General features: G+C 44.3%; 1 protein-coding gene across 1 annotated transcript; it reads right to left on the minus strand.

The window, feature by feature from the left end:
• Positions 1-1150: 1150 nt before the first annotated feature.
• On the minus strand, positions 1151-26326 carry slc43a1a (solute carrier family 43 member 1a). The gene is made up of 15 exons (XM_026142481.1): positions 26081-26326; positions 20585-20748; positions 19836-20028; positions 18088-18143; positions 17423-17499; positions 5961-6053; positions 5460-5593; positions 5240-5367; positions 4537-4683; positions 4402-4437; positions 4180-4315; positions 3858-3987; positions 3694-3767; positions 2924-3047; positions 1151-1782 (listed from the first exon to the last, which is right to left on the minus strand). The coding sequence occupies exons 2-15, from the start codon at positions 20736-20738 to the stop codon at positions 1585-1587; spliced, it is 1680 nt and encodes a 559-aa protein (XP_025998266.1). The 5' UTR covers positions 20739-20748; positions 26081-26326; the 3' UTR covers positions 1151-1584.

The following is a 26326-nucleotide window of genomic DNA, read 5'->3' on the forward strand; positions in this document are numbered from 1 at the left end:
TTTATAAAAGAGTTCAGAATGTGAGGGGAAAATAAGCTGGTTAAACTTCATCTCTGAATCACACAAATGCACGAGGAGAAATCTCTCTGTTCAGCTCGGGTATTTTAATTTAAATGAAAATGCTGGATAGGGTGTGTTAAATGCTGGATAGGCAAAGGAGTCTGTTAAAGAGTGACAGTACAAAAAAAAAGAAAAAGTAAATGGAGGTAGATGTGGTGTCCGCCTGTGTGTTTCAATCAGAGAACGTTTGTGAAGAGCTGAAGTTCTCATAAATATTGAAATGTTCAAATCGTCTAGGTCTTTAGTATTTTTTTTTTTCACATGCATTAACAGTGTCTTACTGTGTGTGTTTTTTTGTTTTGTTTTTTTGTTAAGAGTTTGTTGGAGACTACAGTAGAAAAAGCACTATTAATCTACACTTTAGACCACCTACACAATACACTTACAGGAGCTTCTTGGCCTGCCACAAAGCTCCTGGCGTACAGTTTTTGTGCTGATGTTAATGCGACAGGAGGTTTGGAACTCCAGAGTTATCAAGTCAGCTTGTTGGCAACATTTACACATTATGCGCCTCAGCACTCAATAGCCCCACTCTATAACTTTATTTGGTTTACCATTTATTAACTGAATTAACTGTGGTTCCTTAACGCTTCTGCTTTGCAATAACCCCTTTTACAACTAATCATGGAATATCTAAGTGAAGAAATCCCACTAACTGACTGGTGGTAACAAAGGCATCCTATTACAGCACTGTGCTTAAATTCAGTGAATTCCATAAAGCGACCCATTATTTCACAAATGTTGGTAAAGGCAGGCAGCTGGTGAGGCACGTAACTTTATACACCTGTGGCAATGGGACTGGAAACACCTGAATTCAATTATTGAAATGAGTCACTTATTACTTTTGTCCATATAGAGAACTAAATGGTTGAGTCCTAAAATACTGAACTGGAAGTCCATCCATCCATCCATCCATCCATCCATCCATCCATTCGCTTCCGCTTATCCTTTTCAGGGTCGCGGGGGATGCTGGAGCCTATCCCAGCTGTCATAGGGCGAGAGGCAGGGTACACCTTGGACAGGTCGCCAGTCTGTCGCAGGGCCAACACACAGGGACAGAAAACCATTCACACTCACATTCATTCGCACATTCACACCTAGTGACAATTTGGATTATCCAATTAACCTATCCCCACAAGCTTGTGAACTGGAAGTGTAACTTAATATCTTCAAGCAGTTCTTTGGTGTTAACTAGTATTGTCATGATTATAAGTCTTAGAAAACTATATCATAGTATTTCAAGTACTGTGATATCAAATGAAATCCATGGCTTTTTAAACACACGAACTTGATCCTTGACCTAGACGAAAATAAATAAAAAAACAAAACAAGTGATGACAAATCTCCCTAAAATACAAACATGTGGGATATCATATTCTTTCTGATGTGGTTTGTTACGAGAACTAGCACCAGCTTAAAAAAACAAAACAAAACAAAACAAAAAACAAAACTTAACATAACTTTATGGTTGCTTATTTCATAGCTAATCCTACTGTCCCCCCCTATCCTAAGCTGTTGTGTTCTCTAAGCATCTATAGCAGCGAAGCCATTAGTGTGAGGTTTGCAGCCATTGGCGTTGGTGTGGTTGAGCGCCTCCATCTCCTGATTGGCAGCCAGCTTTTCTCTGGCCTTCTTTTCCCTCGTCAGCTGTCTGCAGTGGTAGAACAGGTAACCCGGCAACAGGAAGCCAGTAAACGAGAAGATCAGCAGGCCGAGGTTGATCTGCAGGAAAGAAAGATCAGGAAGATGGACAGTTGTAATTATGATTCACATTGTCAGGCCATAATTAAAATTGACAGTTTCAACTGTGACTATTTTTAAACTACAGGAAGAAAACTTTAAAACTGTTTGAAACCAACTGAGACAATAACCCATATAAATCAAATTACATTTAACATGTAGCAAGAACCGATCAACTGAAAACAACAACAACAGTTTAAATCTCAAACTTTCTCGCGTCCTATTCTGGCCAATTATGCAGCTTGTTCTTTGAAAACAGCCCTTCTAACTCTTAGTTTGTATTTTTTTTAGGGGGGCATTCCTAAAAGCCTACTTTTTTCTGATTGGCTGGCCCCTCATCTGGCTTCCATAAACAGAACCCTAGGCTTGTAAGCCCCTCCTCTTTATCTCAGGCATGTAGAGAGCTTTAACACAATAACCTTAAGGAAAATTCCCTGTTAAGACCAGCCTGAAGCCAGAAGATTTGGCTAAATTTTACTTACCAATGTAAGCAAACACTGCGACAGTAGTGTCTCCTTTAAGCATAGTCATGGTTTGTGCTAAAATGCTAATGTTACAGTGCTAACATTCTCAAAATAACAGTGTTTAATATGTTCACAGGCTAGGTTAGCTGCAGTAAACAAAAGAAGCAGAAGGGAATGTCTTCAGATTTGTAACTCATGTGACACCCAAACTCAGTACAATTCATCCCGAGGGAAGCTCAAATATTTTTGCTATATTATATATATTTTTGCTGTATTCATATTATACTTGCTGAATGTCAACCTACTATGTGGCTCTAGATAAAACATTTGCAGGTGATCAGAGTGATTAGGACTCATTATGTTTGAAACCTGAATGATTGTTTTAACATACACTGAGTGGTCATGTGGACATTTCGAGGTGAATCAACATGATGATCCAATTTAGGATTACCATTTGGCCTCTTCAGTCTTCACTTAGTGCACTCATTACCTAATGAAATTAATGTGTATAAAACTGTAGCTAACAAATGCAAATTCATTTCATTTACAATTTCAGTTATCCCATGGATAGTTGGTGGCGCAATAAACAATGCTGAGAGCTTTTTATGGGCGTCTCATTGTGAAGTTCGCAGGCATGCAGAGAAAATGTGTTTTCTCACATAGTAGGGGTCTCCTTTCAATGGTCCAACCATGGCGATGAAGAGTGGCTGCTGCAGCAGGGCGATCACAGCGCTAATCATGGACTGGAGGCCTGTCAGCGTGCCAAAGTGGTTGGACGGGTAGCTGTGGGAAAGATTTAGTGGTTAGCGTGACATACCAAGTGACAATAGGCTGACAATACATAAAATAAAAACAGCTGATTTAGTGTTGGAGACATAACATCTATGTTGAAATGCAGGATTTAGTGCCAGAGAGAGCTTGTTTTCATGCTGATGTGGCTCTGGAGGGCACTCATAACCAACAAGTTGAATGTTTGCCCACACGATGTTGGGTGATAATGAACAATCAGATATGTACCAATCCTACAATGACATAATTATGCATGTCATACTGAATAAGTATAAAATGTATAAAGCAATGCATAAGCTGAAAGGTTGCAGTTTGTGGTCTCCGGGCACACAATACAGGATCCCCCCTCCTTTTGTTACCACATCTGGTTGCTTTTATCACACTGTAAAGCCGCGCTTTTTGGTGTTTATATGGTGTTAGATAATCACACTAAATGGGTCAGAAAAGAGTTCATTGTCTCATTTCCAAGATTAAGTGATATCCCAGTTGTCGTATTAATGAACTGGAAACTCAACATATGTTCACTTTGATGAGCACTTCTTCCAGTTATTACGTCACTTAAATGCCATGTGATTTAAAAATTAGGTTTTTGTGAAACTTTGCATGTAATTGTGTTGTACAAAGATTTATCAGCACTTACACAGCAGCATAAAGTCCTCCACAGCAGGAGTGGATGAAGCCTCGGACCATAGTGTGGAGGATGAAGGTCAAGATCTAAGGTTGAAAAGAGATGGAAAAAGTCAGGGAATTAATGCATCACACTAATTACTGTTGTATCGTTGTTGTCACAGAATAAGGCATTACCTGTAGAGGCAGGTTGTCGATGAGGCAGCAGACTCCAAATGCAATTAGCAGCAGGTTAGTGAGGATGAACGCCCTCATTGCATTTGTCACCTTCTGAATCTTACGGTCTCTTTTGGGTCCACTGGTGAGCCTGTTGAGGACACAGGCAAAGAAGTTCCCATCACAACATACAGTGTGTGCTTCTCATATATAAATGGCCTCGTCAGTCTAGTCAGTCCTTCTCCATCATCCTATATTCATGTCTTTACTGTCAAACTACCCAATAAAGGCAAAAAATAAATGAATGTTTATTCCCAAATCTGTCAAGTTTCTCTGCACATACCTCTCTTGTCTGCCTGAGGGGACTGTCTGATCCTCTTCACACTCCTTCATCTTCCAGTCCATGATGTAGCCAATCAGAGGACATGTGGCCAGACACAACAGCTGTAGCATGCCAAAGGTGGACGAGTAGAAACCCACTGAAAGACAAAACATTAAATTAAGAGAAGACAAAATAACAAAGATAACAAGTTTCAGTTTAAAGCCTTATTACTACAGTGCTCACCATTGTCTTCTGCCTCCTTGGCTAGCTTGCCAGACGCTGGAAGATACATATAATAAAGAGCATTTCTGTCAGTACTGCTCAAAGGTTTTTCACAGTACTGTAAATACTGACTGTGTTTGAGGGTTGGACACTCACGGTGCTCTTCTCCATGGGTGATCAGGAACTCCAGCATCTTGTTCATTGCCCCCATATAAAAGATGATTCTCAACTGGGACATCCCCATGGTAACCAGACTCCAGAGGAAGATGGGAGAAAACACAGACCGACGGAAAGGAACCGCATCTGTGAGAGGACGAGTGTTTTTATTTTCCTGTAATGATTGTGATGGAAATTCAGGAGAAGTGGTTCAGATTTCTAACTTTTACCGTAAACCTTGCGGGAGATCCAGTCTCTCAGTAATATCACACAAAATAAATCAGTGGTTCTCAGCCTGACATGTGCAAGACGTGAGGCACTTTTCTAGTTTGTCTACAATTTTATAATTTGAGGGGTTGCAAGATGATTAATGGGACAGAATTTTATTGTGGCCACAATACAAAAGGTGCATGACTGCGAGCATTGTGGCTGTGTGTGTGGGTACACTTGCATTACTCATTTTGGGGGACCTATATCCGTACAGTCACACATGTGTGGGGACTCTGTATCTTTTGGGGTCAAAAAGCAAGACCCCATAAGACAAATCTTAAAATTTTACAGTATGTAAAACATACAGTATGTTTAGTAGATGACTTGCTCTATATCCAATCTATTTACCTCAATATAGATTGGCACTTGTATAGTGCACCATTCACATTCACACAAACTGCAGAAGGAAAAGAGGACAGATTTGTTGACCTACTGGGTGCAACCTCATGTCCATTAGCAAGCTTCTCTGTGGAGCGTCGGATGTCTCCGTTTTGGTGGCTCAGTCTCTCACCAACAACCTTCTGCTCAGATGAAGGTGGCTCTTGAACATGGAGGATCTTACTGTTATCAATAAACAGGAGGGTTTCAATTACGGAGTTACGGTTGTCATCAACAGTTACTGTATCAATATTAAAAAACAAAAACAAACAGACCTGTAGTCCACCTCTTCGGGTGTTGGAAAACCTTCTTTGGGCCAGTTAACAAAACAATTTATGAAGACACATGTGGCAAGACCCGCCCACGTCCACATGATCACCGTGAACGACACGCCTGCGTCGTAGATGGCCTGGGAGGGAAAAGTTGTTATGTTTTTACACTCATGTTTCACTTGTGTTTAAAGGTGTGCTCGCTCACTGTTTTTTTTTTTTTAAACCACATGGCGGAAACAGAACAAGCTGTAAACACAACACAGACATTATCACCTTGTAAAGTTTTTACGGTGAGCGTGCTTAGAAACCATCCAGACACATTTATGCATTTATTTACAGTGGCGTACCTCAATGTTTATGCCTTATAACTCCATCCATAACATTTCTAACATTTCAAAGGCACTCTGAAGTAGACTCACAGTTACAACTCCACCCGGTTTATGTGAGAAATTCATCTAAGCGTGTAACTTTAACGATGTATTTGTTAACATATCCTTAATTTACCTTGACTCCAGGGAAGGTGACTGCAGAGGAAGCGTAGGAGCCGATCATCAGAGACATTATGGTGGAGCTCAGGGCACCAAACATGTTGGGGAGCTGCAGGCACAGGGACATGTAGACAAAACAGACATGGTCACATATAAAAACATTCACAGTGGTCCATGGACTACCCGGAGTTCATCATTTATTCTAGTGAAGGTTCACTATGTTATTTTGCCAGCAGAGGGCAGTGGTCTGCTTTGTGTTAGCAGGACGAAATACTGAACACTGATGAGGTTGCTCCTAACAGCAACGGTTCACTGCTCTAGCCTGCAGCGTTTGCACCCAGTAACACTTCTCTCTTCCTGCAGAGCAGACTCATTAAAAATATTAGTTTCCATGTCAAAACAAAGAAGAAATGAAGACATGGCCCCATGGCTCATTAATGGATTATGCTATACTTAGAAACATTGTTATCCTTGCAATTAAAACAAAGAAATAAAATTCAAACTAGTTCAGACTTGACTAGTTTCCTCTGACCTAGCATGAGGGGGGAAAGGTGGTGGGCATTAGGCACTAGGACACCATATATTAGGTCAACCTATTTACAGTGACAAGGAGCTTAGCAAACACAACAGTGACCTATTGTGCTTGTAGCACAGTAAGTGTCCTTTTAATTAGAGTTTTAAATGGGTTAATCGTGATTATAAAAATCACATGTGTAGGATTTTAATTGTGCTGGATGACAAGCTTACTATTCTCTCTCTCTCTCTCTTTCTCTTTCTCCCAATGACCACAGTTTTCCAAAACTCCTGCAAACGTCACCTAATCTCCCTACGCCGTCAGTGCCACTGTTGTCTCCCAGACAGTTTCCACACCCTTACACTGACGTTATCGAGGCAGAGAGCATTTATTAAACATAAAGGAGCACAACGTTGACCTCCTAACATTTTTATTGGGAGATGATGTATAGAGATATAGAATTTTTTTATGCGAAAAATCATTATCTATTTAAGTTATTTAAACCTCTATTAATTAAGAATGAGCTGAAAACAACACCAGCTTAGGCTACTTAGAAAGTTGATACGGCTGACTTGGACGCAACTTGCTTCAGTTTGCACAACCAGTCAACATGGTGCAACATCAGCATTTTATTTGGAGTCCTGTGTTACAAGCCTATACGTTTAAATGCAATATTCACTCTACTTTCCCTACCCTCTCCACCAAATCCTTAGTGAAATATCAAGCGATGTTTGCTAGTGTAACTTCGCTTTGTATTTGCTAGCGTATCAGCAAGTGTACACAAGTCTTTTCATTGGAAACAGCTGCACCGAGATAGCGGTGAGAACCAAAGCAGTAAAGTTGTGGGTTGGGAAAACCTAAAATAATTTGTAAGAAGAGTATAAACCTCTGTAGAGCTAAGAAAACCGCAGTTTGTTTAATCTTACATTATACATAGTTATTTGAGCAAATGTTGGTTAAAAATATTAATTATAGTACCTTTAACAGATTACAGATCCCTTCTAATTACTATAAATATTTCTTATAGCACATTCTGCAGTCCTTAATTTTCCCATCACTTAGACACACTGGGATTCAGAGCTGCATAGAAAAGGGTTTCCAGGAGTGTTATTACCAAATATCAAAATTCCTACAAACATTTTTGGCCTTTGTGCCAAACAAGATGTAAGGTGGAAGGTGTGGGTGAGAGGTGTGCTTTTTCATCCATGTATGAATTTTGTCTGCTGTCCTGAGATTACATAACTGTGACGATGTGCAAGCTGTGGTGCCTGCGCTTTATCGAGGAAGCATGAGGTCACTTCAGTTGCTGACACTGAAGTGAGATGTTGGCAGGTAAACAGGAAAGAAAAGCTTTCCTGAGGATGTTCGAGGAGAGAGTCTGCCTGTCTGAGTGAGAGGAGAAAAACAACCGCAAGAACACCCGTCCTCATTCAGCACTTCTGAGAACTGAATTACAGCTCGTCTATGAACATAAGGTCTGCAGTGCTGTGGAAGTTTATGGAATGTGGGAAACGGGGCCCTCCGAGCTTGCATCTCATGTTGTAAGATGTCAGGTTACCAAATATGGAAAGTGCAAATGTCTATCCTCTACCTCTGTGTTCTGTCAGATCCTATTAAATAAATATTTTTTTACAGGGCCTTGCAACACTTATGCATGCGAATGCTGCTAGGGGGATGTGGACACAAACGCATGACTGTATGGACGCACACACAGGGTCAAAATCACACACATAAAAAAAAGGATTTAGCCATTCACTTGCCACAGCTAATGAGTTCAGGCTCTACTCCTGCCGTGCTCACTCACTTGGGTGTTGTAAGGCTTTGGCACTGAGTTTAATTAAGACTTTCACTGGGAGAATGGGCCAAATAGCAGATTAATGAGCAGTGAAATTTTGAAAGACAGGACGCAAGAAGGGAAAGTGGGAAAGGAAAAAAAGGAGAGGAAGAAAGACAGATAGGAGTATAAAATCAGCAAGGACATCTGTGACAAAGACACGGGCATTCTCACACTCACACACACTATAAGAAGATTGTTGGCTTATGTATCTGTGTATTTTCTCATTTTTGTGTTCCAGGTTCTGTATGTTTGTTTTGTCTTTTGTGTCTTACAGGTGCGGCAGTTGTGCATTCACCCCCCACCTGTCTTGCCTCTGCATTGTCATACCAAACCACATATAATGTAATTCACATGAAGAAGAGCTGTTCTTTCACCACTGTACATTCAGATCACAATTCTGATTGCAAAATCTGCCAGACAGGACAAGCCACAAGAAAAAAATAAATAAATAAAAAATCAGCAAGGTAAGAAAAAAAAAAGACAGGTAGCAGGAGTAAAACTTTTTGTGTTTGATCTCCCAACGCTACATTTGCAGAGCCTCCCTCTGTGGAGATCCCAGCAGGAAACCCTAAACTGGAGCCGATTAGCACAGACTTCTTTTTGCTCCCTCCCTCAGTGTTCGCAGTTTGGTCAAACTGTCAACTTCAGAGTGTTAGCAAAGCCGTCAAAAGCCTGCTGTAGTGGACTTGTATAAAGACTAGGGACTTTTTAATATTAGGGTATGTACGATAATTACCTTTCCCCCCCAATTCCCTGAAGTTGCTTCTATTCACTGAGTAAATTTAAAAGTAGGTCAGAAGCAGACTGACAACTTTCACAGTCATTACAAGGAACATGATTAACAGAAGTAGCTGCATTGTCTAATCGCATGCCAGTGGTAAAGTATTTGCATTGTCAGTTGCAGGCCAGGCTTCATTCCTTTAAAAATGACATGATACTGGGAGCAGAAAAACTTTCATTCTGTACATAGAGAACATAGGGCGTTCAAAGGACCTCATGCATTCCTAACAATGTGACTCACTGGAAAAGAAGGTGTCTGTGAATCACCTTGTTGTCATTTAAGGCTTTAATTAGTTGGTAAAACCAGAAAAACTAAAGGTGTGTTTGCATATTGAGCACAGTAATGAGTCAAACTAAATATTTAATGAAGGAAAGAAATCAGAAAACGGAAAACTACAGGGCGTCACAATTGCAGCTTTTGGCGCCTGTTGTTGTTCTTTTACATCACCCACACAGGATCTCAGCTCATTGTGCAAGATACTGCACCTCAAATGTCCCAGTGTTCAGTTGTTTTTATTTAATATTCAACCAAACTCAATTATGTCACTCCTCCTTGAAATAAAACCCACAATCTTTTAACCTGTTGTTGTAATTGACAGCATCTCTTCAAACGATTTTACAATTTTCTGCCAATCTTGTGTTATTGTTGGCAACATGAATGTATTATTACAAAATAACACTGAACATGTACGGACATCACAGGGGGACCAAGAGTACCTGTGAAAGTGAGGCTGTCATGGTCCTGGGCCATGTTGGCACAGTGTTCTTAGTTTCCTTGTACGTTTGTATTTTGTTCCTTGCTTAGGCCATGTTTTCTGAGTTGCCCTGTTGTGTTGTTCCCTAAGTGTTTTCCCTTCATGGCTTTTACCCCCTGTGTGCCCCTCTGTGTATCTGTGAGCCCTCGTCTCTCCTTATGTTTTATCCCATGCTTCCCCTGCCCATTATGTCTAAGTTCTCCCCGTGCTCTCTCTTCCCCCTGTGTGCCCTCTATGTATTTATGAGCCCTCGTCTCCCTTTGTGGTTGTTTCATGTTTCCCCAGCCCGTTATGTCTGTGTTTTCCCCGTGCTCTCTCTCCTCCTGTCTGAACCTCTGTGCACTTCCTGTTTACTTTGTGACTCTCACGCCCGTACATGTCATGTTCAGTTCACCCCGCCCTGTCTCGTTATGATTATCAGTGTCACCTGTGTTCCCCGTGTGTTCCCACTTCCCTCGTTAACCCTCTGTGTATTTCTGTCTGCGTCTCCCTCTGTTCAGTGTGACGTCGTCCCTCTTGCTGTGTGGATCTCCCTGTGTGTCTCTCTGTGAGTTCTTAGTTTATGGTTTCCCAGTTTGGTTTAGTTTATATGTCTGTTCTGCCAGCGAATAAAGCTGAGTTTTGAGTTCATTCCCTCGTGCCTGTGAGTCCTGCATTTTGGGTCCTACTCCTGCCTGCCGCACAGCGCTCCGTGACAGTACGACGTCACCAGACATGGACCCAGCAGGCTCCTCCCGGGAAAGCGATTTGGCCCGCATCTTCGGCCTGTGGGAGCGAGTTTCCCACGCCTCGGACATTAAAGCCATGTCCATTGGGATAAACGCCATCGAGGCTATTCTCAAAGGGAATCCCCATCTCCACGAGCTCTCAGGATTTTCGGGCCTACTGTCCAACCTGCAGAAAGCCAAGGAGACAGTACAAATTCGCGAGCTCGTCATACCGCAACAGCGACCGCCACAATCAGGAAACGTTTCCACGCTGCTGCCACTGGACTCCTCTCCATCCACCCTCCACTCTGACTGTCACTCACCCGCTGCTTTTCTCGCAGCAATGTGGTCGGAGGATGAGGAGCCGGCCGCGATCTCTCCGTCGTTGCCGGTTTCCTCCATCACCGCACCTCCGGCTTCCCGAAGAAAACGGCATTCACGCCGCCGACGCGCCACCCCACAGCCGGACATTCAGCCTTCTAATTCACCTGTTGTGCTACCAGAAGCTCAGTCGGCTCCCTCGCAGCCCTTCACAGCTCCGTTAGCTCCCTCGCAGCCCTTCACAGCTCCGTTAGCTCCCTCGCAGCCCTTCACAGCTCCGTTAGCTCCCTCGCAGCCCTTCACAGCTCCGTTAGCTCCCTCGCAGTCCTTCACAGCTCCGTTAGCTCCCTCGCAGTCCTTCACAGCTCCGTTGGCTCCCTCGCAGCCACCCTCAGTTCAGTCTCCTGTGTCCCCGTTAGCTCAGCCATTAACTCCACCACAAGCTCCATTTTCACCTCTACCATCGCTTCAGTCATCAGTTTGGTCTGCCACTCAGTCGCCCTTAGCTCCATCATCCACACTGCCACCTGTTTCTCTTCCACCACAACCGTCACTACACCCAGCCACTCAGGCTGCTACTCAGCCAGTCATTCAACCCATAGCCCTGCCGTTGCCATACCCTGTAGCTGAGCCACTAGCCGTCCGACCCACAGCCACTTCAGCCACTCCTTCACCCGTTACACCTCCACTACAACCATCAGTGCAGTCTCCAGTGTCCCCAGTGCAGTCTCCAGTGTCCCCAGTGCAGTCTCCAGTGTCCCCAGTGCAGTCTCCAGTGTCCCCAGTGCAGTCTCCGGTGTCCCCAGTGCAGTCTCCGGTGTCCCCAGTGCAGTCTCCGGTGTCCCCAGTGCAGCCTCCTTTAGCACAGTCACCCACTCAACCACCAGCACCACAACCGTCACTACCTCTAGTTCGTTCCCCTGTGAAGTCATTAACTCCACCACCTACTCCACTCTCACCACCTCCGTTACAACAGACATCAGTTCAGTCCCCTGTGCCAGTGCGGACACCCTCAGTTCAGTCTCCCGTGCAGTTATCTACTTCACCACCATCAGTAGCTCAGCTCCCACTCTCATCCGCATCTCCAGTAGCTCAGCTCGCACCTGAACCATTGGCCCAGTCCCCGATAGCAATACGGTCTTCTGTTCGGCTTAACGTTCAGCCAGGGGTCCCAAACCTCTCTGGCTCTACATCAGCTCCTGCTGGAAGCTCGGATGAGCTCATCCAGGACTCCGCGGCTCCCACGCCGCCATCTACCTCGTCCGCTGGGGGTTCCAGTGAGCCCGGCCAGCACCTCCTCGTCTCCGCTGAAGGGTCCGAGAGGCCCGTTCAGCCTCCTGTCTCCGCTGGAGGGTCCGAGAGGCCCGTTCAGCCTCCTGTCTCCGCTGGAGGGTCCGAGAGGCCCGTTCAGCCTCCTGTCTCCGCTGGAGGGTCCGAGAGGCCCGTTCAGCCTCCTGTCTCCGCTGGAGGGTCCGAGGGGCCCGTTCAGCCTCCTGTCTCCGCTGGAGGGTCCGAGGGGCCCGTTCAGCCTCCTGTCTCCGCTGGAGGGTCCGAGGGGCCCGTTCAGCCTCCTGTCTCCGCTGGAGGGTCCGAGGGGCCCGTTCAGCCTCACGCCGCATCAGCTGGAGGGCCCGAGGGGCCCGTTCAGCCTCACGCCGCATCAGCTGGAGGGCCCGAGGAGCCTGTCCAGCCGCCACCTGCAACCTCGCCTGGCCCGGCCTCAGCCTCTGCAACCTCGCCTGGCCCGGCCTCAGCCTCTGCAACCTCGCCTGGCCCGGCCTCAGCCTCTGCAACCTCGCCTGGCCCGGCCTCAGCCTCTGCAACCTCGCCTGGCCCGGCCTCCGAGCCTTCGTCTGCCGCAGCCTCCTCCAGAGCCTTCGTCTGCCGCAGCCTCCTCTTCAGAGCCTTCGTCTGCCGCAGCCTCCTCCTCAGAGCCTTCGTCTGCCGCAGCCTCCTCTTCAGAGCCTTCGTCTGCCGCAGCCTCCTCTTCAGAGCCTTCGTCTGCCGCAGCCTCCTCTTCAGAGCCTTCGTCTGCCGCAGCCTCCTCTTCAGAGCCTTCGTCTGCCGCAGCCTCCTCTTCAGAGCCTTCGTCCGCCGCAGCCTCCTCTTCAGAGCCTTCGTCCGCCGCAGCCTCCTCTTCAGCGCCTTCGTCCGCCGCAGCCTCCTCTTCAGCGCCTTCGTCCGCCGCAGCCTCCTCTTCAGAGCCTTCGTCCGCCGCAGCCTCCTCTTCAGAGCCTTCGTCCGCCGCAGCCTCCTCTTCAGAGCCTTCGTCCGCCGCAGCCTCCTCTTCAGAGCCTTCGTCCGCCGCAGCCTCCTCTTCAGAGCCTTCGTCCGCCGCAGCCTCCTCATCAGCTGCTTCGTCCGCTGCAGCCTCCTCATCAGCTGCTTCGTCCGCTGCAGCCTCCTCATCAGCTGCTTCGTCCGCTGCAGCCTCCTCATCAGCTGCTTCGTCCGCTGCAGCCTCCTCATCAGCTGCTTCGTCCGCTGCAGCCTCCTCATCAGCTGCTTCGTCCGCTGCAGCCTCCTCATCAGCTGCTTCGTCCGCTGCAGCCTCCTCATCAGCTGCTTCGTCCGCTGCAGCCTCCTCATCAGCTGCTTCGTCCGCTGCAGCCTCCTCATCAGCTGCTTCGTCCGCTGCAGCCTCCTCATCAGCTGCTTCGTCCGCTGCAGCCTCCGCATCAGCTGCTTCGTCTGGTCCAGCCTCCGCTTCTGCCTCGTCTGGCCCTGCGCCCACCAGGCCATGGCCAGCACGCCTGAGACTGGAGGGCCGCCGCCGCCGCTGCCTTCCGCGCGGTCGGCCCCCTGAACTGCTCCGCCGTCTCCTTCGCCGCCGCCGCTGCCTTCCGCGCGGTCGGCCCCCTGAACTGCTCCGCCGTCTCCTTCGCCGCCGCCGCTGCCTTCCGCGCGGTCGGCCCCCTGAACTGCTCCGCCGTCTCCTTCGCCGCCGCCGCTGCCTTCCGCGCGGTCGGCCCCCTGAACTGCTCCGCCGTCTCCTTCGCCGCCGCCGCTGCCTTCCGCGCGGTCGGCCCCCTGAACTGCTCCGCCGTCTCCTTCGCCGCCGCCGCTGCCTTCCGCGCGGTCGGCCCCCTGAACTGCTCCGTCGTCTCCTTCGCCGCCGCCGCTGCCTTCCGCGCGGTCGGCCCCCTGAACTGCTCCGTCGTCTCCTTCGTCGCCGCCGTTGCCTTCCGCACGGTCGGCCCCCTGAACTACTCTGTGTTTGGGTTGTTTTCTTGGGCTCCGGTGTTTGCTGTGCTCCTCTTTTGTTTTCTGTTCCGAGCCCTCCGTCCTGGGCCCCCGCCGCCCGCCCTGGGTTGTTTTCTGTTTGGTTTTGTTTTTCTGTGTTTGGGCTGTCTGGAGCCAGCCCTTGAGGGGGGGGTACTGTCATGGTCCTGGGCCATGTTGGCACAGTGTTCTTAGTTTCCTTGTACGTTTGTATTTTGTTCCTTGCTTAGGCCATGTTTTCTGAGTTGCCCTGTTGTGTTGTTCCCTAAGTGTTTTCCCTTCATGGCTTTTACCCCCTGTGTGCCCCTCTGTGTATCTGTGAGCCCTCGTCTCTCCTTATGTTTTATCCCATGCTTCCCCTGCCCATTATGTCTAAGTTCTCCCCGTGCTCTCTCTTCCCCCTGTGTGCCCTCTATGTATTTATGAGCCCTCGTCTCCCTTTGTGGTTGTTTCATGTTTCCCCAGCCCGTTATGTCTGTGTTTTCCCCGTGCTCTCTCTCCTCCTGTCTGAACCTCTGTGCACTTCCTGTTTACCTTGTGACTCTCACGCCCGTACATGTCATGTTCAGTTCACCCCGCCCTGTCTCGTTATGATTATCAGTGTCACCTGTGTTCCCCGTGTGTTCCCACTTCCCTCGTTAACCCTCTGTGTATTTCTGTCTGCGTCTCCCTCTGTTCAGTGTGACGTCGTCCCTCTTGCTGTGTGGATCTCCCTGTGTGTCTCTCTGTGAGTTCTTAGTTTATGGTTTCCCAGTCTGGTTTAGTTTATATGTCTGTTCTGCCAGCGAATAAAGCTGAGTTTTGAGTTCATTCCCTCGTGCCTGTGAGTCCTGCATTTTGGGTCCTACTCCTGCCTGCCGCACAGCGCTCCGTGACAGAGGCAGAGTTAATTACCCTGATCAAGGTTATGGAGTTAAAAATGTTAAAACTTTCATCAACGTCAAACGTCCAGTCCACTTTTGGAAAATGTGAAAACTGTAAAGAATGAGGATAAAATGTGGACGTTCATCAGTGCTTCTGTCAGCTTTACAGTCTTCTTACTGACAAAGACATCAGCGGTTCCTACAGACATTTCTATAGGAAATCCATCCATAGAATTTCCATCCCAATTAAGACCGGCCCGCCAAGGGAGTCTGATATTCCCAGTTTAAAGAATCTGAAGTTATAATGTCTGTCTAAATGAATTACTATATTTATGTATTGTATAAAAATCCAATGATGGGCTTTGTATTGGGAGTTTCCCCCCAGTAACTGACTCATAGAGCACAATACCGCAAAACGACTGAGATGGTCTTGTTTAACTCTCGACCACATGGTATAAATTATGATGGCATTTGTGAATTTACGTCTGTGTGTGTCTGCCCTTGCACTCTTTAGAAAAGCAGCAGCATTGAGGTCACTCGGTGTTGGTAAACCTCACCCTGATTAGAAGTGTCGACAGAGGGAAGGAACGAGGGACACGGAGGTCAGTCAGGGACAAACAACAGGGGGCAGCTGATCATTACTCAACAGTGTGTGTGTGTGTGTGTGTGTGTGTGTGTGTGTGTGCGTTATTAACCGTGTTTGTCTGATAGGCTTGAAAGAACATTCTGTGTCGGCGTGAGCTAACACTAAAAGGAGCTCCACGTTCCTGCATGTGTTATGCCTGTTTCCTTAATGCAATGTTAGCCATGCGAGTATTAAAGGTAGCTACATTCTTAATTTTGCATTCATTTCTGCTTTTAAAATTAGTGTTGTTTTTGTACACCTCTACCTGGGGGGGAAGAAGTGCTAATTAAACATCTTTCACTGTTGTGTAAAAAAAAAAAAAAAAAGATGAGTCAGCATCTGTAAAAACCTGAACGAACGAACCACTCTGTCGATGTGCTGCTGCACTACTTCCAAAACATTTCATCAAAATTCAAAGCTGCGATTTTGTTCACTGTAGAAACAAGAAAAAAGTCTACCTGCTGAGTCACCACCAACAGGTCCCTGCAAGTTACACTTTTTTTTTTAAACATCTGCACTGTTTGTCTGGTTTATATCACCCTAAACATCTTTCATACCCAATGGCATCCAGTTTCATAATAGACTCCTCTAACGCTTTTCTTTCTGTAAAAACACCCACGTAAGCAGTTTGCAAGCTTAAAGAGAAAAAGGTCCCAGGATAAGGTCATCTGTCCACAGTCAGTCTTTAACTTCAGCATTTAAACAGCTGTTTCTTGTTCATCTCCCCGTGCGCGCACATTTGCGCATCCGCATGTGTGCACAGTCATGCAGAGTTTAAAATGTTGTGTAGTGATTATTCTGCTGACTGCTGAGCGGAGAAACTGAAGAGAGCAGGAAGAAGGTCGCGAGGAAGAGCTCAATGTGTGCTCAATGTGTCCTTGAGTATCTTTGATTAGAGGTAAAGGGGCCGAGCACTAGGGAGGGTGTGTAGTCACCCTTGGGCTGCAATTGGTGGAAACTTTCCATGTGGTAGAAGTCATGTGCACTCTGACGAAAACACTGTACCAAGACTAAGCACCAACCTAAATACTTGCCAGGACAATGATTTTTTTAAAAACACACTTGCTGATAGAGCACACGCCTGATGTGGACATCACACACCGTACCACCACCACCCCTTACCCCCACCCAGTCAGAACAACACATGCCATTTTGTCAGCTGAGAGACCAACCATGCTACTAAAATGTTTCCGCTCATTTGTTCCAGGAAGAATAAAAAAATAAAACCCTGTCACTACTTTCTTAGAAAGAGTTATGTAAATAGATGGTGTTAAATTATATTATAGGACATAGAGTTACTGACTGACTACCAGATGACTAATAGCATTTAATGTTACTGATTGTACTGCACAGGATTACCAGTCATACTACTATCAACTGTTAAGAAATACAAGATATGGTGTCCATGCAAAGGCTCCCTTCTTTTAATTTAGGGGTTTTGTAAAGTTGACCACATTGAATAAGACCTTTGCCACCCAAAAATAAATCCAAACTGGTACTGAGAGGAGTGATTGTCTTGTTCTAACAACATCACAAAAGACACAACGATACCAGTAAATGAGATGTGAACATGAAACCAACTGCACTGGAACTGGCCGTTGACAAGACGAGACAAGCTTTATTAGTCCCACACGTGGGAAATTTGTTTTGTCACAGCAGAAAGAACTGAACTGAAACAACTGATGAGGGCTCTGGATAGGTTATATATTGAGTTGCCTGTTCCGTATATACATATACATATATATATATATATATATATATATATATATATATATATATATATCACACTATTCCCCTCAATTAATCAGCCAGACTGCATGTCTTATCCCTTCGCCTGTTAGCCGTGTGTCTTACCGTGATGGAGGTGAAGGTCAGGCAGATGCCTCCGAAGCCATTCAGAGAAAGAGCCAGGAAGATGAGCGCTGAGAGGACTGCAGAGAAAGCAAGAGAAACATTAAAACTCGCTTTGGTAAACTGGAGGACTTCATTTTACAAGAAGTCAGTTTAAGTTAACATTTCAGGAGACCGCCTTCAAAAACAAGCAAATTACCATGGGCCTTAAAATTTAACCGCAGCAGATATTCACTAAAGCAGTTGGCTTTTAACTTGTGAAGTGGTGTAAAGATGAGGGTGTGGTGAAACACATTGATGCAGCTGCAACTCCGTCACTTTCTCTGTGGTTTAAGTGTAACATTGAGCAACACAGACAGCAGCTTAAATAAACAAGCTGGTACATAAAATGGTTCCAGCCAGTGTGACAGACACTTTCATATAACCCTAAAATTAATCTAAATTTTAATTAGGCTTAAAATTATAAGTTATGAGTGACAGGTAGGAACAATTTTTTTTAAATAACTCATTTGTCATGCAAATAGATAGATACTTTATTGATCAGTGATAAAAATCAGTTTGTTTGTTTTTACAGTGATTAAAAAAAATCCAGGTATACAGACTTCTGTAAAGCCTGTGTGCCATTTTGCATCGATTATCTCATTAATATCTTGTCTGTTTTTACTCACCGTCGGTCTTGTAGGCAGAGGTGGCCATCATAATACAGGACAGACCAAAGCATGAGCTGCAACAAAGAGAGAGAAAAATAATGAAACCTCCAAGTAGCTAGCTGCTGGTGACATCGTCGGCAGTAATAAAAAGCTACTTTCTGCTGCCATCTTATCCACAAGGGGTCGCCACAATGGGTAGCTTGGTGACTTGGAGAGATTGTTGATTCGTTCCAGCTAGAGACACAAAACCCCTTTGAAGTTGCGACAGGAACTCAGGTGTAAAATCTGTCATCTGCCAAATCAAATTTTATCAGTTTCCATCGAGGCTGACACATAAAACTGACAACGGTGTCAGCCACTTATGGAGGTTATGTTGAAACGTCTACAAAGACTAAGACCAGAAGTCTAAATCAGCTATAAAAAGTCTGGTTTATAAAACAGTTGGTCAATGATTTAACAGCCTGAATGCTTTTTGAATCAGATACGTTCAAATCCGATAAGTGTCACGCTTGACTTTTAAAAGTCAAGTAAAGTCAAACTGTGGATGAGAAAGGCAGAAACCATGTGTGTTTGTTTACGTAACGTGACTTTTTACCCTTCTGTTTTGAAGATAACCCAACCTCTAACTGAAGTTTTCCAGTGAACATCTAAATGATTCTGAGTATGCTTTGGAGAAAGAGTGCTGTTGTCAGGTATAACCAAAAATTCAGCCCTCTGGGACCAACTCGATCTGTCGTGTTTGGAGCAAGAAAATTGCTGAATATGACCCACAAAATACCATCCCTACAGACAAGCAGGAAATGAAAACATGCTTGGGGGTTGTTTTTCTGCTAAGCGTGCAGGACGACTTCATAGGACTGAGAGGCCAATGGATGGGACCATGTACCCTAAAATCATGAGAATCTCCTTTCCCGCAGCCAGAAGACTGAAGGTGGATCACAGATGGGTCTTTAGGCAATGACCAATAACCCCCCAAAAATACAGACAATACAACACAACAAAGGAGCAGCTAGCCAACCCCCAGACCTCTACCCTATTAAAAAAAAAGTACCTATGGAGGGAGCTTAAGCTTCGAGTTGCTGAGCAGCCAAGAAACCTCAAGCATTCCTGTAAAGAGGAGTGGGTCATAATCCCTCCTGAGACGTATGCAAATGTGGTACCAAACTACAGGAAACATCTTATGCACAAATGCACTTGCCAAAAAGGGTTTCTCCACCAAGTACAAAGTCATGTTTTACTTGAGGATCAAACGTTTATTTCATGCAAGTATAACTTTTATGTAATGTGTTGTTGTTTTTTTATCTTATGTCTCTCGATTAAACTGAAACTACCATAAAAACATGAGACTGTTCTTCTCAAAGTTAAAAATTTAGCAGATCATCAAATAATTATTTCTTCTACTGTATCTGTAAGAGTCTGGCTCTGAAGTCAGTCCAAGCTCTACCTTACAGAACACATCCTGTAATTACATGAACGGTTGTAGACTAACTACACGTGTACTGAGAAAAGGTGCACACATACAAACGAGGACTGCCTACTCAGTAATTTGCAGAAACTGGATCAACTTCTCGTTCCTGCTGTGGGAATGTGATCCATCTACTTTTTGTACTAGAACACAATTACCAGTAAATGAATTGATTGAATATCAAGTTTTCCTTCCTCGTCTCCACATGTGCCAAGGAAGATTTTTTTATGATTAAGCCAAACATACAAGGATCATTTATGAGCCACACATACAAATACATTCTCAAATGTTACAATATTACCTTCCAACCAGTCGAATGGGACGTGGTCCAAACTTATCCATCAGGATACCAAGCGGGAGGGTGGTGGCACTAAGCAAGAAGGAACCGATGGTGAAGCCCAGATTCAGCATCTCTTCCTGGTCCACACAGCTGACCCACTCCTCAACCTTCTGGCCAGAGGAGTTACCCAAAGACACGTGCGCTGTGTCATTTTCTGTGGGAACAAGTGTGTAGGCTTGATGAGAGATCGCTCAAGAACTATTTGAGTCTTTCAGGTTTTTTGTGGGCTCTGACTTGACTCCAAAACTAAGCATTATTTTCCCCATTTTCTAAACTTGTCTTAAAGGTGACTTTTCTGCAATTTCCAAAACAAGACAATCTCATGCTTTATAGATTGCAATGACACATTTGAACACAATACATATGTTTCCCGAAAAGTAATTCCAAGTGATGAGGCCTTAAAACCTGCAGTTCCTCAAATGGCCACTCAAGGGACGTTTCTAAAATGAGTCAGTCCTCATGGACTCCAATGTTAAAATGTACTTGAGCATTGTCTCTATGCCTTCATAGGAACTGTTGATGGGGTGAATTGTTAGGATTTAATCAGGGCTTAAAGTTAGAAGCCTCCCAAAACAAAAAACTGTAGCAAGCTTGCGAACACATAATTTGGCTGCTGGTATTTTGGGTACGTCTATCTTCTATTTACAATCTATGCAAATGTCTAATAGATGTGTTATCTCCATATCAAGGTTCAGAGATTCTGATCTTACCTGAGCACAGGTGAGAGTAGAAGCCTTCCCTCTTTAACATGATGAGCAAGGAGCCCCATCCCAGCAGCACAGCCGAACACAGCAGGTTTTCAATTACCGCTGTCACCGCCATCCACCAGCGCCTCCTGTAGGCCTGGACAAGAGTGGGCGCCATCGCTGCTGCTCTGTGATTGAGGAGCAACAAAGAGGGAGGGGGAGGATAAATTGAAATGACTTTAGGCAAACATGGAGGTTATTTTTTTTATTTTTTCTAACAAGTAAAAAAGATAGTTGATGCATCCAATGTAAATGCGAAGGGTTTTCCATTTGTTTAACACCTTTGAAAAACTTCCAGACACACTAAATAAGCTGAACAGATTTTATTAAATAATATTACACACTGATGTGAGTCATTACTGATGCTAAACCACCTCCTCCAAAGGTTTGATTACCCGGTGTCTTAGTTTGAAGTAACAACATTAATTACTTGAAGCCCTTATTTAGTTTTAGCTCAAAAACATTCAGTAATGTTTTCCCAATGTTCCCATATTTATTAAGGACCAGGAAATTCTTTAGCGACGTGAATGTTAGGATTTTTGCTAAACCAGTTTGTTGTTTCAGGGAAGAAAAAAAAAAGGCACAAACTGTAACCATAAGTCTGAGTGACTCACACCACTTTCCATGACTTTGGGTTTGTGAAATTATTCCAGTCCGGATTTACTTCCTGTGAACTTAAGCTTTCATTCACATTGACATTTGAAACCTGATGAGTACATCTAATAAGTGTCCATGTGGAGAGTCACTGTTTTGTAAATCCTAGGCCAGATAGCTTCAGATGTTCACCTACTGTGCTGTGAACAAAGCACTTGAGTTTGACTCCCAGAAACACTGCAGAGTGCTGAATTGGTCTGCTTTCCTTATGGAAATTGGGGTGGCACCTTAAAGTGCTGCTGTTTCCATCTAAAAGCAAAGGGGAGTGGGATTAAATGAGTATGGAAACCAAATGGAACTACAGCTTGGCTTTGGTTTTAAGTCACAGGATAATCAGGCTGCTTTTACATAAACACACATGGGCAAAAACACAGCAGCTGTGATTTGACTGACTAAATAAAGTCATCTTAGTCACGGCCACCTGAAAAGTACACACAGACACAGACACACACACACATAGACACACAAAGTACAGGTCACTGGTCACAATGATCTGCAACATGAGCGCCCAACACAGTCATGAATCTGATAACACACATATGAAAAACATCTAAACAAGAAGCAATGATCCAAATATGACCAGCTATTCCATTTGGCAGCCAAACCACAAAAGGGGGCAGAGGGGAACAGCGAGAGAAGAGGCCTACAGTCAAGGCCTCAAATAGGAAATCAGTTTCAGTGCTTCTTAATGGCGGCATCCTTTAAGCATGTGTCATACAGGAGAACCAGAGAGGCCCTAATGGGACAGATTTGTCTCCGCTTGTGCTCACAAGCTTGCGTGTGCCTTCACGAGGCGTGTGTGTAATGCGATTATCCACTGCCCGCTGAACCGCCTTTGTGCTGAAAAGAGTGTTTGAAAAGCGGGATTTCGTTGTAACTGACACCCCACGACAAAAACCCCTTCAACACACACTCACTCAACAATGAGGTGACAGCAGAAGACGGTGCTTATTCACGCTGTCGTGTAAATGCCCAATCCACACATTAACCCGTTAATTAAGTCTGAGCACACAAACAGTAAAGAGGCTAACTTTTAGCCAAACTTCTACAAACACTTGAGTTACAACCATTCATATCATCTTTAAGTTAGGAATTTTGTTGTCGATCCATTACCATTTTCAAACCGATTGTTTTATCCACCCAGCACGCCAGAGAGAACCAAAGTTATTAGATCCACTGTTACAAAGGCCTAAGATGTTCATATTTGAGCTTTTAAAATGTGTCAGAGATCCACCTGCTTACAAAAACGGACTCCAGCTATCAATCAAAGGGCAAAATGATAACCAAATTTTCTGTCCATAGAGTTTATTATCATTTACAACCAAATTTATAAATGATAATAAAAACAGACTCCAGCTATCAATCACAGGGCAAAAATGAAGGAAGGAGTTCATTTCCCCTTTGGATCCTGCATGATGTGTCATATATGCTTTGTATTTTATTTTTAGCCTGGAGGAAAAAAACAAACAAAAAAACCCCAACCATTACAGTTATCCCATGTGTCCTTGTATATAAGAGATAACTGTACACAGATAAAAATTTGTTGCTTAGCTGTTGCTACAGTCAACAACTGAACTGCTATTTTGATGATCCTGATAGGGTGTCTGTCGATATGCACACATTACTTCTTTAATCTAGCGTAAATCTAAATCTTGTTAATTTCAGCCAAAGCTGATGTGAAGTAAGGACAGCCTAACCTAGTTAGTATCTCGCTGAGGAAATCTGTCGTTTAATTAACCTCAATGTGCACTTTTAAAAAAATCTTTTAGCGTATATCATTAACTTCAAAGGTCAAATGAGTACAAGGAGTTGAACATACAAGTTTTCATTGTTGCGCTTATGACTTTCCTACTTTCAGCTGCTTCCTTGTCAGAACAGGTCACCACAGCAGGTAGCAAATGTAACTCTGCCAAGTCAAACATGATTGATTTGGCTAATCTTTACACCTGCTGCCCTTCATGACACGGCCCCTGAAAGGATTTGTGTCTCTGGCTAGAATTGAGCCAGCAACCTTTTGCTTGTCAAGCACATATATACACCACTACACTATGCACAAAATTTAACTCTAAAAAACAGCCACTTAAAGTCCATAAAAGTCATTAACTTAAAATTTTTTAAATTATTTAAAAAAATCAGTAACTCCTAAGTAGTGTCAGAGTTTCCACATATACAAACTAAAATGTTAAAGTAACACAGAGACCATTAAAGGTCTAAGTATACAAGTTACAGTCACATGTATTTGATTTACCGCGGGGGCTGAATTAGGGGCATCAACACACACATGGTGAAATATGTGTGTGCATGAAAATATCGTGCACACACATCGCTCAGGAGGCAAAGCAGTAAATGAAAATGGGAGTTCATGGCTTCTTGGTATCACAAACACATGTCTGTTACTGTAAAAAAAGGCTGTGGTGTCATCTGCTTCGCTTTCACACAAACTGATGCAGGGCACGGATCCATTCGGACTAACTACTACTTATCACACATCCCTCGTCACCGTTTTTCCGCCCATTTCCAGGTGCCTGTTACTACTGCAGTAAACTGCACGCTGTCAATAAAGGGAACAGGAGTGCTACTGTGTTACCGTGCAGGAAGGTCAACACATGACAGACATGTGGCAACAACTTAAAACATGAATGCCCGGCTTTTTGTGTTGTTGGCAGGCAGTTGTGAGTCCCTGTCACAACACTGTGAAGTGTGTGCTTTTAAAGTTAAAGCAGGTGAAGCTTGCTTTGGGATAAATCCCACAAAAGGAGGGTGTTTCCTGAAATACCGGAGCAGTAGCAGCTGAATGATGCAATAACTTCAGGACTTACTCTACTCCTCTTTGCCACTGGCAGCCTGGATAAGCGGATGGGGTTTTAATGGGTTTTGAATTATTGAACAGGGCCTTCCTTCTCAATCAACAACTGAGTGAACATATAGGCTCAATTATCCCTATCATGCTTACTTTCAAGTCTCCCTGTTGCTGCTTACTTCCAGCCATGCTCTTTTTTTCCCTGCTGGTGATATAGATGACCTTGACCAGACGTGTTTATCAAACTCTGCGGGACTAAAAGAACCGCAGGAAAAATGTTTCCAAATAAAATAAACCACAAAGCCCTGGGCCTCTCTGTTCCCCAAAGAGTCCAAAAGTTGCCCGGCCGGCGAGCAGCTGTCTCTCCATGGGTGTGACAGTCAGCCTCCGCTTACCAGGCAGGGCAGAAGAGGAGACGCGTTCATGTGCTGCTCCAAATGTCAAAATCTGGAGTTCTCCCCTGGCCTCCAGATCCCATCAAAGCGTGACACAATTAAGAAATAAATGAAGAAGGCAAACGAGCAATAAATACATAAAATATAGGCATACTGGCTGGATAAAGGGAAACAAATATATAATTAGGCTGTTTAAAGATCAAGATTATTTTTAATCTGCTTTTCAAGGGTTTTGTGACCATTAATCACCCAAAAACATCCACTGATTATGAACGCCAGCGCCCCAGTTCTGAGAGAAATGGGGAGCTCTGCTCTATTTGATGCTTTAGACTGGGTGTTAGAGGCTACACCCAGTGACTTGGGGACATGCTGCATTTAAAATCCACACGTATTAAACATACAGTTGCTTCAGCCATCGTTCTCCCCATTTTTCTTATATTCTTTAATTTAAGGGGTTGTCATTTTATTTTGTTTTATTTGATTCCTCATCAATGAAACCAACCAACTTTTGGTTTTTCAAGATGCAAACAAGATTTTCATCATGTCATCCCAGCAAGTTTTCACTGACTGACATAAACCAACTTAATAACTCATACATTAAATGCACAACAAATTCATCAGACTACTACCCAATGTAAAGTTTCTTCCAGGTGTTACATATGGTTAAAAAGATTCAAATGCAGTAAGTATACATGTTTCATATAAATCTCGTCTATAGCCTACTTATTTTCTTTAGCCCACATAATTAAACATTTCAGTTACATAAAACGTGATTTTGATTTGATGTACTGTATAGCATGTGACACAAGGCAATACAGTCTCTGGCACAATCATAAGCATCGGTTGCTACTGAAAACAAGAAAAATTTTGTGTGTTAATGGTGGGGGAGGGGTACACTATGCAATATATTCAGTTTTAGAATTTATATTTAGTGTTAACTGTAGCTAGGTTATCTGTAGCTAGGCTCAAAGTGTTAATGCAATCTTATTTTAATATGCAATACTGTCATATGCAAAACCAGGGTGGCATTAGGGGTCTATGCCAGCACATTCCACCACATGCCACCGCTCTAGATCCGCCCCTGTTATGCTGTAATTGGGCTATAATAAAACAAACGCCTAACTTAAGACATTTGTGCGCATTTATGGCTTCCCAGGGGTTTTATAAATATTATAAATGAGTCATAACAGGCAGGACTCCGATGCTCCGTGAAATGAAGGCTCAGGTTTCACTGAGCGTATTGTACACATTTTAATCGTCACTTCCGAAACTTTCTCAACATCTGCCGCTCGCGCCGATTCTCACATTTTTACTCTCCCTTTGTGAGCGCCCGTACTTTGCGCCATTTCTCCCCTCACCAGGCCACGGACGCACAAACACACGTGGACACACACACATATTGTGAGTTTAATACGCAGCGTTTGGTCTGTATCGTGAAAGCTGACACTGTCCATCTCATGCCACGTGTATCAGAGGTCGATTGTTCCTCCTGCTGTTTCAAGCCGCCGCTTACGTCTTTTATTTTATTTTATTTTTTTTTACATATAACACTAAACTCGTGAACACAACAGCGGCAAAACGTGGAAATGTAAGTAAACATCATATACTTACTTCAGTTGTGTGTCCTCTCACAGGGGCTCGAAATAAAGGTTCCTTATTGAATAACAAAATAAGAATTTAAGCTCAACTTTAACTAATTGTTGTCCTAATAGCAAAGTTGAGCCCGAGTCCCCTAAATAAAACTTTTCCCCCTCCCTCTGTCCTCTCCCTTTCTTCCTGGTTGAAGACTGATGTTCCTTGCCTGTAAGTCCACGTTTTTTCTCCCTTTCTCTCTTCGGTTACACCACACACTTCCCC

The sequence above is a fragment of the Astatotilapia calliptera genome, chromosome 2 (genome assembly GCF_900246225.1).
Source record: "Astatotilapia calliptera chromosome 2, fAstCal1.2, whole genome shotgun sequence".
In the NCBI taxonomy this organism is placed as follows: Eukaryota; Metazoa; Chordata; class Actinopteri; order Cichliformes; family Cichlidae; genus Astatotilapia; species Astatotilapia calliptera.